The sequence below is a fragment of the Aotus nancymaae genome, unplaced genomic scaffold (assembly GCF_030222135.1).
Source record: "Aotus nancymaae isolate 86718 unplaced genomic scaffold, 86718_ANA_hifiasm-v0.15.2.pri h1tg000010l, whole genome shotgun sequence".
NCBI classification, from domain to species: domain Eukaryota; kingdom Metazoa; phylum Chordata; class Mammalia; order Primates; family Aotidae; genus Aotus; species Aotus nancymaae.
This window is the reverse complement of record NW_026988421.1, coordinates 38,123,641-38,139,800: the sequence shown is the minus strand read 5'-3', so window position 1 is coordinate 38,139,800 and position 16,160 is coordinate 38,123,641. Positions and strand designations below refer to the sequence as shown.

Below are 16,160 nucleotides of genomic sequence, written 5' to 3'. Positions count from 1 at the left end.
GTGTCACCCAGGCTGGAGTGCAGCTGCACAATCTCAGCTTACTGCAACCTCCGCCTCCCGGGTTCAAGCAGTTCTCCTGCCTCAGCTTCCCAAGTAACTGGGATTATGGTGTGCACCACCATACCTGGCTAATTTTTTGTATTTTTAGTAGAGATGAGATTTTACCATATTGGCCAGGCTGGTCTCAAACTCCTGATATCCAGTGATCCACCCACCTTGGACTTCCAAAGTGCTCGGATTACAAGCATGAGCCACTGTGCCTGGCTGCTCTTATTTTATTGTTGCTCTCATAACTGGACAGTAATTGAAACTTCTTGTGTAGAAGTTTACCAGTAACCATCCTCAAAAAGTAGTTGTCAAATGTTAAGTGGAGTGTAAAAGCTTAGAAGGGAAAGATGTTTACTAGGGATGAATAGGACCGGTTCCTGGGAGAAACCTTCCTAGAGAATCTAGGATATAAAATTAATAGTTGTAACTATTTTATTTTACAATATTTTATTAATATCAATGGTAATATCAATAGCTATCATTTGCTAATAGGCCCCTATTATTTGCCTATTCTTCCATTCTCTCTTTTATTCTAGGCGCTATGTTGATCACTTTGCCTATATTATTTAAACCTCTCAAAAGCTCTGCATAATAGATATTGTCCTCATATTATAGATAAGAAGTAGACTCAGCAGATTTATGTAATGGAAGCCCATGGGCTTCCAGCAAATAAAGCAAGGAGCCAGAATTTTACATTGCCAAATTTCTTGTTACTGTCACTCAATGAGTCAGCTACCAGGCCACATATGGATAAGTAGTTTCAAGTACCATCAGAACTAATAGGGATAATGTGAATTTGAATTAATTTGAGATACTGTTAATAAATTACACAAATGATGTATAAGTAACAAAAATTTTATGAGTTGGTACCAATAGAATTAAAAGAGAAATGTATAGCCAAGAAGCAAAATGATAGCTAGGTGCTTGCACTAACAAATTGCCTATTCTCTTTTCTTTCTCGTGATATTTGCTTTGCTGAAAATGGAAAGGAATAGCAAATACATCAAAGAGAAGATAGAGCAACTACAATAAGCAGTTTTTTTTCTTTTTTTGAGACGGAGTTTCGCTCGTTACCCAGGCTGGAGTGCAATGGCGCGATCTCAGCTCACCTCAACCTCCGCCTCCTGGGTTCAGGCAATTCTCCTGCCTCAGCCTCCTCAGTAGCTGGGATTACAGGCACGCGCCACCATGCCCAGCTAATTTTTTGTATTAGTAGAGACGGGGTTTCACCATGTTGACAAGGATGGTCTCGATCTCTTGACCTCGTGATCCACCCGCCTCGGCCTCCCAAAGTGCTGAGATTACAGGCTTGAGCCACCGCGCCCGGCAGCAGTTTTTTTTTTTTTAATTCATTTGATGTTTAAGTTTATGTTTTTCCCCCAGGTAAGGCATTGACGTGGTCAAAAATTCAAAGACATGAGATACAGTAGGATATTTAATGAAAAGTCTTTCTACCATGTCTGCCAGCCGTGGTGCCAAGTAAGTTTTCTTACTTGGTTATAAATTATAACTATTGTTATAAATTTCTGGTATTTCATTGCAGTTTGTTTCTCTCTTTCTTCTCTCTCTCTGTCTTTCCTTCTTCTCCTCTCCCTCTCTCCCTACACTTAACACAAAATCTACAAACATGAGAGTTAAAGGAACGACAAGGGATAGAGAAGTACTCAGGGATTGGCAACCATAGAAAACTGTTACCACTTTTAGATCTGATAGTACAAGGGGAGGGAGCTGTTAACAAGAGCTGTAGCAGAGGGAGGGAGCTCCTTAATAAGACCTGTGATCTTTCACAGAAGAATGCAACTATTTGCAGTGAGGGAATAAGAGAAAAAACTTTAACACTTTTACCATTCTTTGATATTCTGGTCTCTCCTGTCATTTGAACACATGAGCTAGAGGGCAAGGTTGCCTGAAAGATGCAGTTTGTTTGATCGGTCACCAAATACACAAAGCAGGATGAAGAAATAATAATGAGTAAACCTGGAGAGGCAGAAAGAATGTCCAGCACAATTAGGTTATGTATTGAGTATTCTAGACTAACATACTATAGAACCTATTCTAAACTTTTTTTTTCTTAGCAGTATATTGTAGATACTATTTTGTATTCATGTATAGAGAGCTTTTTTTTTTCTATTAAAAGTAGCCTGGATAAAGAGCTTTTTACAAAAACAGCTGTATACATACATAAATGATTACTTATATAATTAATCATTCTTCCATTGATGGACATATTGGCTTATTTCCAATCTTTTACAGACAGTACTTTTATAAACAACTTTGGGAAATAATTTTATGCATGTGTGCAAATACATCTGTAAGATAAATGACTAGAAATAGAATTACTGGGTCAAAGGTATGTGCATTTATAACATAATAGATATCCTATAATTGGCTTTTGTAGAGATTACAGCCATTTAATCTCCCAACAGTGTATTGGAGCGCCTGCTTCCCCATTGCCTTTGCCAACATGCTGCTATCAATATACAGAACTAATTATATCTGCTGTCTTAGCATTGATCAAAGCTCAGCAGAATACTCACTCAGGTATTTTTTTTCTATTTTATTATGAAATATTTCATTTGTGGAAAAGGAATATATCCTAATTTCGTATGAGGAATAAAGACTTATAAGCCATCCCTTATTTACCTAACCATTCAGGTTTAGCAATAAAATATTCTGGTGAGTTGAACCTTTTATCTCTAGTGACTGTTTTATCCGTAAATACCTTTTTGTCTTAAAATTGTGTACAATATAGACACGATAATAAATGATAGACATAACATACCTACACCGGTTTTTTTATCTTTTTTCTTTTTTTCTTTTTTACCTTCAAAGCTACCGTAAATCAATACACCAGATTTTTTTAATTAAAAAAATTTTTTTTTGAGACAGAATCTCACTATGTTGCCCAGACTGGCCTCAAATTTCTGGGCCCAAGCCATCCTCCTGAGTAGCAATCAATTTTATTTTAAAACAATTTTTTATTTACAGACTAATTGCAAAGATAATACAGAGAGTTCCCGTATGTCACACATTCAGCTTCATCCGTTATTAACATCTTACATTAGTATAGTGCATTTGTTATAATTAGTGAACCAATATCAATTAGTCCATACTTTATTCACATGTCTTGATTCTGTTCCAGAATCTCATCCAAGATACCACCGTATATTTATTCATGTCTCCTTATACTCCTCTTGACTATGATGGTTTCTCAGATTTCTTTGTTTTCGATTACCTTGACAGTTTTGAGGAGTACTGATCAGGTATTTTGTAGAATTCCCTCAGTTGGTATTTGTCTGGTGTTTTCTCATTGTCTCTTGGAGTTATGAGTTTTAGGAAAGAAGACCACAGAGGCAAAGTGTCATTTTCATTGCATCATATCAAAGGTACATAACACCTACATGAATCATTACTGGTGATAATGACCTTGATTATTTGGCTGATGTAGGGTTTGCCATTTTTCTCCACTGTAAAGTTACTTTTTTTTTTTTTTTTGCCCTTTTATGCCAGCTTTTTCAATGGTGGTATTGACTTGCCCTGTTTATCTCTTCTCATCCTTTTATTTTTAATTCTTTTGGGTTCTTTTTTACATTTATTGTGATACTGATAGAGTTGGATTTTTATTATCAAATTTTGTGCATTCTGTTTGTCCTACTTTTTCCTTTAAGTTTTATGCTCTATTTCTCTACCTAAGTGGTTATTCTTGAAAAGTCTTGGCTTTTATCTCTTCAGATGTGCTTCTCCTCATTCTTTCCATTCTTATCTTGTAGAACTCTGATTAGAGTTATATTAGACATTTTCCCTTTTTTTTTTTGTTATGATAGAATTTCTCATTTCCTGGGTTTTGTTATGGTCATTCACTACAAACACTTGACTGTTTCATATGTTGCCCTATCCCCTGCATTTTATGTAAATGGATATTTAGATCTTCTCAATGAGGTTGCCATATATATACACACACACACACACACACACACAATCAGATATTCCTGTAACCAAATATATATGTTTGATAGTTTATGTGCTTATTGAATCACATCACAAGACACTCAATGTCTTTCTTTTTATAAGACTGATCAGTGGGTAAAGGTGTTATCAGCCTGATCCATTCAGTAAAGTTTCCTATTCATTTTCACCTAATGATCTTAGCAGAGATTGATAATTTGTCATTCATTGCCTCTAGATCTGTTGTTTCATTAAGTAATACAAAGCATAGTTATTCTTTCTTTCTCCATTTATTGGCTTAGAATAGAGATTGCTGAGTCAGAGGGGAAATTGCACATAGAATTTTGCTGGATATTGCCAAATTTCCTTCTACAGGCACTGAACAATTTGTGTATCCACCTGCAATATGTGAGTGTGCCTATTTCCTCATGCTTTGCCAGTAGGATGTATTAGCAAACTAAGATTTTATCCAGTCTGTTAAGTAAGAAAAGATAGCTTATTGTAGTTTTAATACACATTTCTTTATCAGTGAGGTGGCTAAACCATTTTAAATTTAGAATACTTAGATTGTAAAAGGGTACTATAGAATAAGACATATATTTTCCCCAAACTTAAAACTGCATGGTTTCAATTTTATGGGGATTTTACATTTTTGACTGATACAGTCCAAGGGATTATTTTTCTAGCATTATTTTTCCTCTAGCCACACAGCCTTTTGTCACCCACATGAACTCAAACCTATTTCTTTTCTGCCTGCTCATAAATATATCACTGGCTTATTTCACTACCTGAAAAACAAATAGGGACTTAAGAACTCAAGTACTCTCTCCATATTAATAAAAGTTTCTAGTAATATTTACACTTAGTCTTCAGAGAAATGTTTCTTTTTACTTTGCTTTATATATAAGTTCCTATGTATGATCAAAATAAAGAAAAATTTTAAAACCTAAGTCCTATTCCATAGTATTTTAGTCTTTGAATAATTTTTGTCCAAGTTTATAGTTAGAGAACTCATTTATTCTTTTGTAGCCCTCATTGGTATACCGGTATACCTTCTTATGAGGCAAATGACTAGGATTCCTTCAGAGTAAGAGTTTGTTGTGTTTACTGCTGGGTTACATTTGGTCTTGTTAATTTTAAGAAGTATCTTTCGGAAAACTGATCCAAGATGGCTGATCACTAGCAGCTCGGGCACGTAGCTCCCAGTGAAAGTGCAGAGAACAAGAGGACGCCACACTTTCAGACAAATATTTGTTGCTCACGGACCAGGAGATTCCCAGTGGAGGAGCCCCACGGGTCACCAGAGCGACTCTTGTGGCCGGCGTGGCGGTTTTGCTGGCACCTTAGCGCGGCAGTTCTTGGTGCAGAGTCCGGAGATTCCCGGGCAGAAAAGCACCATCAATCTTAACGCCGCTGTTTTGGCCGGCGCAGTGGATTGCTCAGATTTCAGCGCTGGGAATCAAAAGTTGGACGTCCGCTCAGAGTCCTAGTTAGAAAGTCGGTAATTACAAAGACGACAGAGGGATAAATATATAATGAAGAGAAGAAACCAGCCTAAAAAGCCAGAGAATACTCAAAATCAGAATACCTCTCCCTCTACAGGGGATCGCAATTCCTCATCAGTAACGGAACAAGGCTTAATGGAGAACGAGTGTGTTCCAATAACAGAAGCAGGTTTCAAAACGTGGGTGATAAGAAACTTCTGTGAATTAAAAGAACTTGTTCTAACCCAATGCAAAGAAACTAAGAACCTTGAAAAAAGGTTTGACGAAATGCTAACGAGAATGGACAATTTAGAGAGGAATATAAGTGAATTGATGGAGATGAAAAACAACACGAGAACTTCGTGAAGTATGCACAAGTTTAAACAGTCGAATTGATCAAGCAGAAGAAAGGATATCAGAAGTCGAGGACCAGCTCAGTGAAATGAAATGAGAAGACAAGATTGGAGAAAAAAGGATAAAAAGGAATGAGCAAAGTCTCCAGGAAATATGGGACTATGTGAAAAGAGCTAATTTACGTTTGATAGGTGTACCTGAATGTGACGAAGAGAATGAATCCAAGTTGGAAAATACTCTTCAGGATATCATTCAGGAAAACTTTCCCAACCTAGCAAGGCAGGGTAATATTCAACTCCAGGTAATACAGAGAACACCACAAAGATATTCTTCAAGAAGACCAACCCCAAGGCACATAATTGCCAGATTTATTAGGGTTGAAATGAAGGAGAAAATACTAAGGGTAGCCAGAGAGAAAGGTCAGGTTACCCATAAAGGGAAACTTATCAGACTTACAGCAGATCTCTGAGCAGAAACCCTGCAAGCCAGAAAAGAGTGGGGACCAATATTTAATATCCTTAAAGAAAAGAACTTTCAACCCAGAATTTCATATCCAGCCAAACTAAGCTTTATGAGCGAAGGAAAAATTAAATCTTTTGTGAACAAACAAGTACTTAGAGACTTCACCACCACCAGGCCTGCTTTACAAGAGCTTCTGAAAGAAGCACTATACATATAAAGGAACAACCAATATCAGCCTTTCCAAAAATATATCAAAAAGCAAAGAGCATTAACACAATGAAAAATGTACACCAACTAATGGGCAAAACAGCCAGCTAGCATCAAATGGCAGTATTAAACTTATATATATTCTAATTGGATAAGAAGCCAAAACCCATCGTTATGTTACATCACATGCAACAATACACAAAGACTCAAAACAGAGAAGGAGGAAGATTTACCAACCAAACAGAGAGTAAAAATAAACAAACAAAAAGCAGGAGATGCAATTCTCGCCTCTGATAAAGTAGACTTTAAAGCAACAAAGATCAAAAGAGGCAAAGAAGGACATTACATAATGGCAAAAGGATCAATGTAACAAGAAGAGCTAACGATTCTATAGATCAACCAGACAGAAAATTAACAAGGACATCCAGGACTTGAACTCAGACCCGGAACAAGTAAACTTAATAAACATTTATAGAACTCTGCACTTCAAATACACAAAACATACATTACCACCTCACACCTATTCCAAAAGTGACTACATAATTGGAAGTAAATCACTCCTCAGTAATCGCATAGCATTTCATAGGTTTAAATGAAATATTGGTTGGCTGCTTGTTTGTTATTTTCTTCCCTTATTCCTTCCTGTCTATATCATTAAGTATAATTATTGGTATAAAAGTGGTTTTCAATACCCATTACTAAATTGCATTCCAGCCTGGGCAAGAAAGCAATACTCCCATTCTCTCTCTCTCTCTTCCTTTTTCTTCCTCTTCTTTTTTTTCTTTCTTTCTAAAAAAAAAAAAAGTATCTTTCAACAGTGTTAGGCTTTCTGGGTACATACTGTATATGAATACAGTTAGCTGAATTACAGGTCCAAAACATAACTATACAATCTTTCTTTAAAAGGAAGGGGGAGTAACTGCCCTTTACAGAATCTAAATTCCTTAAGTCTGATGTCTTCATTCTCCCTTTATATTTCCAGATTTCTTGGCTCCATTTACTCCTTCCTTTGCTTTTTGTCCTAGATCTTTGAGGAAAAGGGCATCTATTCTTTATTTCTCACCTGAGGATTTCCTAAAATTGTCTTATTTTTATTCCAGAGCTATATACCACAGGTTTTTTCTCAGACATCTCTAGCCTTTGATTATGCCTTCCACTCCACTGTCCTATCATGTTTAATATTGTTTGCCATTTTGGGGTGTCCATACAGTTTAGAACTGAAAGAAATAATAGCTAACACAGATTTGTTACTATATAACATTAAGTACTAAGAGCTTCATATGAATTATTTTAATTTTTACAAAAACTGTTATACATAATACCTTCATTGTACAGATGCAGAAATTCAGGCCTAGAGATGGTACTTTGTCTAAATTCACACAGAAGACTCAACCTAATCCTTACCCACCTTGTTTTGTTGCTGCCTAATATACAACTTCCTCATACACAGGGAAGAAGAAAATTCAGTGGTAATGTCAGGTTGCCTTCCTCAGGGTAATGGTTACCTGAATTTTGTAACTCATTGTGCTTTTCTGAAATACAGTTTTTCTTATTAATGAGAATAATTATATTCTCATCATGAAAAATGTGAAAACATATATATGTTTAAAGAGAAAAAAGACAATGTGTTACATAGTTAACTGGTATATATGTGGTATGTGCATAATTAGTGCTGTCAGCTGTTGTTATTTGTTAATTAAGTATGATTGGGTGGTGATGGTGGTGGTGGTGATTTTTTTTTTTAAACAAAGTCTTTCACTTCCAATTAGAAGGCTCTTCTTAGCATGCCCTGCTTGGTTTTGCCTGGATTCAGTTGTGCTTTTTGTTCTTCACTTGGAATTGGCCTTCTTTTCACATCAGAGACTTCAAGTTTAGGTCGAGATTCATTTATTTAAAAAAAAAAAAAATTTTGTTTAAAACGTTGTATCCTTACCCCCTCTATAATCCTTACCTAAAATTTTCTTAATATTTATCTATATAGTCTGTACCATATTATCATATATTTATTAATTTTGCCTTAAAGGTTTTCAGTTGTTTTGTGTATATTGCTTGTCCCTAACTAGACTGTAGACTTGTTGGGGGCAGCAGTGAGTGTGTTAAATATAATTTACATTTATTTTAATACATAGTAAAATGTATTTATAATAGGTGCTTAATAAGTACTTAGTAGTTGACTTTATAGCTCACAAGTACTCTGCAGGCTATTCTTTTATGAATATAAATTTAAATTTTCCCTTGGCACAAATTATGTAATCATAAGGAACTACTGTGGTGATCTTCAGTGACTAATAATAGAAATACAGTATATAAATACATAGATATGGCATATATAGTTATGTAATAGATATAATCGCTCATCTGCTTTGACCTTAAACCTTTTATTCTTCAGGGGTTGTTTGGGTTAGTTGGTTTGTTTGTGGGGTTTTTTTTTTTTTTTTTTGGTCAGATACTATTATTTTGGACCACGCATGAGTCTCATGCCTATGATCCCAGCGCTTTGGGAGGCCAAGGCAGGAGAATCCCTTGAAGCCAAGAGTTTGAGACCAGCCTGGGCAACATACCAAGATACCATTTCTACTATATATATAATTAACTTAGTTATCTAAAAATATTGTCCAAGAACATATCCCTTCTTTGCAATCTAATGATTAACCTTTTGTTGTTAAGCAAAGTAACTTACAGCCTAAGTTTGCAGGATGTTTGTTCTTACAAAGAGATGGTAAAATCTGAACCTATCAGCAGAGTAGTCAATCAAAGATGAAACTTATGTAAGCTAGTCTGGGGCTCTTGGACCTAGCCTCCAAAGTGTAGTATTTGAAACAGTGGGAAATGCTAGAGAAAGAGGTAAAACTCTTTACTATCCCATTAGGATTCCCACATACTTTTAATCAAGTTTGTTGTATTACTTGCAATAAAATTCACATTTGTTGGCTTGGGACCATATAATTAATTTTTTTTTTTCCTTAAAGTGTCTGTTTAAAACAGATTGAGTCAAGTACTTGCCACAGAGTACTGTGGCTAGGTCCTGTGCTATTATATTGCGGTGCCTTGTAGAACAGGCTGAAGTGCCCGATACTGCCAAGTACCATGTGCTGAGATAGCTGTGGCCTTAGAGGGTCCTTGAGAGTGATGCCAATCATCATTAGAAAGCATTTTTTAAGCACCTATCTGTACATGGTTCTATCCTAGGCACTGTACAAAACGAGTTAAACAGACATGGCCCCTGCCCCCTGGGAGTTTTCAGTCTAAGATGATGCTGACATGGACAGACATAAAGGATATTGAGACAACTGAACAAACATTGAACAAGAACATAAAGTACTAACATTATGCACAAGCAAAGGGGTAAGTGTATTTTGTGGGTAGTATGTAAAGGAAGGCTCATGGGACATGGACAGGGTGGGGTAATTAGCCTCCATCAAGTTAGGTTAGTCTTTGCTGAGAAGTTGGGTTTTTATACAGACTTAATCAAAGTAGGGTCAGGACATTCCAGGCGTGCAACAAAAAGACTCGGAGCAAGGATAAAAGTTTATATTGTTAAACTGTCAGTGGCCTCAAAAATCTGCACTTCTGGATGGCTCTGAAAATAGGGTTGGTGTCTTAGCTTTAGAAGGTTGGCATTTGGGGGCCAGGCGCAGTGCCTCATGCATGTAATCCCATCACTTTGGGAGGCCAAGGCAGGTGGATCATTTGAGGCCAGAAGTTGTAGACCAGCCTGGGTGACATGGCAAAACCTCGTCTCTACTAAAAATACAAAAATTACCTGGGTATGGTGGCATGTGCCTGTAGTCCTAGCTACTTGGGAGGCTGAGGTGGGAGGATCACTTGAACATGGGAAGCAGAGATGGCAGTGAGCTGCCATCGTGCCGCTGCACTCCTGCCTGGACGACAGAGCAGGACTCTGTCTCGAAACAAAGAAAGTTGACATTTGAGTTTGGTCTAGGTCACAGTCAGTTCAATGCAAAGCAAAAAGCAAACAGAAAAAACCTGGGAACTTGAGTGGCTTCTGTGAGCAGTCTGTCTTGCTTATTGAATCTCTTTTCTTTTTTTTTTTTCTTTTTTTTAATTTTTATTCTTTGCTGGAAGCAGATGGAAGAATCTCTTTTATAAATTATTGGCCACTTAACAAGAGGAACTTGTCTTCTTAGGAACTTATACCAGTTATCTTGTAAAGCACCTACATCCGCTCATTAAATCATGTTCTGTGTTAGAAACTTTGGCACAACAAAGTATAGAATTAGTTTCTCTGCCAGTTCAAGTGTATTGGTATTTACAACTAATTGATCATAACCAGTTACAGATTTGTTTCTTCTCCACTCCAATGGCTTCACTTGACCAGGCTCTGGGAGTTCTGGGTATTATTATAAACAATGCCAGCAAATGTTGAACATTAAGTGTTACCTACCTGCCCTTCAATAATTGACATCTGAGCTTCCCAGGTGTACTTTTAGCAGCCAAAATACAAATTTTAATTTATATTACAGTGACAGCAAAAATCTACTTTTGTTTGCTATGTCTTCCAGACACAACTGATTACTTCTTTTTTTTAGTAGACATGGACTTTCCCCAATAGTTCTCAGCTCACTTTTTGATGTCATTCAGGTCTGAAACATGAAAACTGGAATTTACTCAGAATATTAGGGTGTAGTGGTTCTCTTTACAAAAGCCTCTTTATTATACAAAAGAATTAACAATAGTTTCCCTGTTAATTGCAAGCTTCTCTGGTGCCCTTTAAATTAATAGATTTTCAAAACTTATACAAAGCTTCTTCAGTTGCCATCCCTTGTGTAAATACAGTGCTATTGGAAACATAAGTGGTGAGACCCACTGAGGCATTAAAAATTCAACAATGCCTTTTGAAAATATTGAAACTTTCTAATGCCTTTATATATTTAAGTTGTAAGATACATTTATTATAGTTCTTCCTCTCCACCAGAATTGAGGTGTTCAAAGGCTGCTGTCTTCCCTTTTTCTACTTCTCATAACTTTTTGTGCTGTAGTCTGACAGTAATAAGAATCTAGTAATGTTGCTTTTTTCATAAATGTATGACCCCTGACCCCAAGTCATGAGATAGTAGCACATAAGCTGCTTCTTTGGAAGAGTATGAGTTAGGGACTGTCATCCAGAAGCTTTCAGTGATTGTTCTTACTCATCAAATAGCTTGCCAGATAATCTTTAGCTCTCAGAAATATCTCCCTTGGGTGGCAATTTATTATTCTAATGCTATGCTTAACAGTAGGCATTTATCCTTTCTTTTAAATATTAAGCTAATTTTAGACTAGTTTGTCTGGAAAAGCCTTAAGAGATTTAGACAAAGTAAACTTAAGACAAAAGCCAAGACAGAATTTTGTCAGAAAAACTAGAATTAGGTGCTATAAAATGCAACCTGTGTCTCCATTTTATCTGGTATATCTTTTGCCTATAAAACAGGAGGTGAGTAGAAAATTTCCAAAAGAAGAAATATGAACATTTTTTTTCTAATACAAAAGGCTTCATATCCAGTGATTCAGAAAGAAAACTGAGCTTGTTAGAACCTTCTGAGATCTTCCAAGAAAAAACAAGAAAAATAATTTAAATATCTGTAGGTTGTCACTGTTCATGATAGATAAAAGTAATAGTGATGGGTTATATTTTAGGAATTCTGCTTTCATTCAAATATTTGAATTTTTTTTTAGGAATATATTGCTTTACTCCATCAGTAGGTAGTTCCAAGTACAAGAGCATTCAGTTCAACAAATACTGAGAGTAGTAGGAACTTGGGATAGATCAGTGATCAAAACAAAGATTATTTTCCCTTTGGAGCTTACTTTTTTCCTTTTTTCTTTTTCTTCTTTTTTTTTTTTGTTTGAGACGGAGTTTTGCTCTTGTTGCCCAGGCTGTAGTGCAATGGCGTGATCTCGGCTCACTGCAACCTCCACCTCTTGGGTTCAAGCGATTCTCCTGCCTTTCAGCCTCCCGAGTAGCTGGGATTATAGACACGCACCATTATGCCCGGCTAATTTTTTGCACTTTTAGTAGAAACGGGATTTCACCATGTTAGCCAGGCTGGTCTCAAACTCCTGACCTCAGGTGATCCAGCCACCTTGGTCTCACAAAATGCTGAGATTACCGGCGCAAGCCACTACACCCAGTCTGGAGCTTATTTTATAATGCAAGAGTCAGCAAACCTTTCTGTAATGAACCAGATAGTAAATATTTTAGACTTTGCATGTGCCCATGTTCCAATAAAACTTTATTTACAAAAACAGGCAGCTGTCTGAGTTTGGCATACAAGCCCTAGTTTCCCAACCTCTGTTATAGTATGTGGAAGCATAATTAATATGTGAATTAGTGTATGTTAAGTGATAAGTGCTTTGGGAAAAAGAAAAATATGGTGAGGTAATCAAATGGGGAATGTGACGAAGTAGGGGTTCACAGCGTGGGCTTCATTGAAGTCAGGAAGAAGAGGAAGGGGCATAGCAGCACACACCTGTAGTCCCAGTTACTCAAGAAGCTTAGATGGGAGGATCACTTCAGCCAGGAGTTTGAAGCCAGCCTGGGCAATATAGTGAGACTCCCATCTCTAAAAAGAAAAAAAAAGAGGAAGAACCAGCAAAGGAGACTGAAAAGTGAGTAGTGAGATAGAAAGAAAAACCAGAGATGTTTTCTAAGCTTGGCTCAGTGGCTTACTCCTAGTAAGTCCAGCACTTTGGAAGGCTGAGGTGGGCAGATCACTTGAGCCTAAGAGTTTGAGACCAGCCTAGGCAACATAGCAAGACCTCATCTCTGCAAAAAATACAAAAATTAGCAAGGTGTGGCGGTGCACACCAGTAGTCCCAGCTACTTGAGAGGCTGAAGCAGAGGATTGCTTGAGCCCACGAGGCAAAGGTTGCAGTAAACCAAGATCACGCCATTGCACTCCAGCCTGGGTGACAGAGCGAGACTCTGTCTTAAAACAGTTCTAGATAGGCCAAAGAAGAGGAAAATTGATTAGATTTGGTTAAATGGAGGTTGTTAGTGACCTTGATAAGCAGTTTTGGAGGAGTGGGTTCAAAACTAAGGAGAGAAACAATTCTAAGTAATTTTGTTGCAAAGGGAGCAATGAAATGAAGCAGTGGGGCAAAAAGTCTCAAGAAAAGAATTTGTTTTTACTTTTTTTTTAACACAGAAATAATAGCAAGTTTGTTTGATGAGGATCCAGTAAAGAGTAAGGGGAAATTATGTAGAAGAGTGAGAAAAAATTGCTGGAGCTGTGGCCTTGAGTTGGTGAGGGGTTAGGATCATCTAGCATGTAAGTGAGGGGATTGACTTCAGATAGGTGGAATATTGGTTGATGGGTATTTGTGCTGGAGAGAGTCATTAAATGTTCTCTTATAGCTTCAGTTTTCTGATTAAAAAATTACCAGGCCGGGCATGGTGGCTCATGCCTGTCATCGTAGCACTTTAGGGGACTGAAGTGGGAGGATTGCTTGAGCCTAGGAGTTCCAGACCAGCCTGGGCAACACAGGGAGACCCTGTCTCTACAACAAAAAATTTTAAATAAATAAAATTAACTGAACATGGTGGTGTGTATCTGTGGTCTCAGCTATTTGGGGGGCTGAAGCGGGAGGATCACTTGAGCTAGGGAAGTCAAGGCTGCAGTGAGCCGTGATCATGCCACTGTACTCTAGTGTGAACAACAGAGTAAGACCCTATCTCAAAAAAGAAAAAAAATCGAATTATCAATCAAGGATATGAAAGTTGAAGTGCTGAGGTTTTATATATACCTATGGTCTAACTTCTAGTACCAGCATTTGAGGGCTCTTTGGTGACTAAGATGACTTTTATTGTGCTTTCTGAGGGAGTTATAGACTTAACCCAGCAAATCTGTATGTTTTGAGAATTAAGCAGTATATTCTGTGGTCAAATAATGATGCATATAATGCCTGTGGCACAGCTCACAGTCTCATGTAGACACTCAAGAAATACTAACTATTTATTAGAAGATGTAGAGTTGGTATGCACTGAATTAGACTTATTTCATCTCTTTGGTTCCAAAAGATACCTTATCATTGTTTTAAATGTTATGTAAGTTAGAGCTTGACAATAATAAGTAAACATGCTATATGTATTATAAATCACAGGTCCTTTAACATCTCCCCTAATGTTCTCTCTACTTTACAATGTATATATAGTCTGTTTTCATACAATGATGTAATGATATTATTGGCTCCAGTGATCAGCAGGGAGTCTTGATCAGAGGCTCCATAGATGGATGCTTTGTTCTTACATGTTTAATTATTTTATCATTAGATTCCTATGTTAATTTCTTTGCATAGTGAAAATAAACTATTTTTGTATATAGCATTGACCTTTAGATTATAAGCTCCTAAAAGGTAGGTAACAATTCTTACACATTTCTAAGAAGTTTTCATATTCCTTTGATGGCTCACACCTGTAATCTCAGCTATTTAGGAGTCTGAGGCAGGAAAATCACTTGAACCCAGGAGGCAGAGTTTGCAGTGTGCTGAGATTTCACCACCACACTCCAGTCTGGGTGACAAAAAAAAACTCTGTCTCAAAAAAACAAAAATTAAAAATTAAATTAAAAAAACTTAGGGCTGGGTGAGGTGGTTCATGCCTGTAATCCCAGCACTTTGGGAGGCCGGAGTGGGCAGATCACCTGAGGTCAGGAGTTCAAGACCAGCCTGGCCAACATGATGAAACCTCATCTCTACTAAAAACACAAAAATTAGCCAGGTGTGGTGGCACGTGCCTGTAATCCCAGCTACCTGGGAGGCTGAGGCAGGAGGATCACTTGAGCCCAGGAGGCGGAGGTTGCAGTGAGCTGAGATCGCACCGTTGCACTCCAGGCTGGGCAACACAACAAGACTCCCAACTCAAAAAAATGAAGTTAGATATTCAGTTATATTTTGCTTTACTTTAAATCAGGCATGAGACCCTTCCACTCTTCTGGAAAAATCTGGAGCTAAGTTATATTGGGCTTAGTAGTGGTCAGAATACCTCCAAATGTTGGAGCCAGGCACGTTGGCTCACATCTGTAATCCTAGCACTTTGGGAGGCCAAAGCGGGTTAATTGCCTGAGCTTAGGAGTTTGATACCAGCCTGGGCAGTATGGTGAAACCATGTCTCTACTAAAATACAAAAACTTAGCCAGGCATGGCAGCATGCACCTGTAGTCCCAGCTATTCAGGAGGCTGAGGCAGGAGAATCGCTTGAACTTGGGAGGCGGAAGTTGCAGTGAGTCCAGATAGTGCCACTGTACTCTAGCCTGGGGGACAGAGCAAGACTGTCTTTGGGAGTGAGGAGGAAAGAATATTTTTAAATGTTTCTTTTCCAAATAACTTCCAGAAGGAAATAGTAGTCAGATTTCAGAGTAAGCATATAATAATAGAAGCATAATTGGCACATACAGCTGTTGGAATGCCATGAAAACTGGCTTCATAATCATAAAAAGAAATTTGAGAATAATAACTAAATATAGCATATTGAAAATGAAAAAGAGATAAATTGACTTTATATAAATAAAAGAAAATGGTCCTGGTTACCTTTATATACCATATCAAGGTATGCAGTGAGTGAAGTCAGAGAAATTATGTTCTTACCAAATACGAGAGAATCTAATTGTTGCCAGGAATTCGTTGGAAAAAGCAAGCTGAAATGACCATTTCATTCTACCT

At 37.3% G+C, this 16,160-nt stretch overlaps 1 protein-coding gene across 2 annotated transcripts in view; it reads left to right on the top strand.

The window, feature by feature from the left end:
• The window catches only part of MARCHF5 (membrane associated ring-CH-type finger 5), a 63,007-nt gene that overhangs the window by 32,926 nt on the left and 13,921 nt on the right, over positions 1-16,160 (top strand). The window contains exon 2 of one of the 2 annotated variants that reach the window (XM_064374119.1): positions 9,690-9,845. The exons of the other annotated variant lie outside the window; for it this stretch is intronic. Within the exon in view, the coding sequence (XP_064230189.1) occupies positions 9,830-9,845 (16 nt within the window). The 5' untranslated portion in view covers positions 9,690-9,829. The remainder of the gene's footprint in view (positions 1-9,689; positions 9,846-16,160) is intronic. 2 annotated transcript variants of the gene reach the window in all.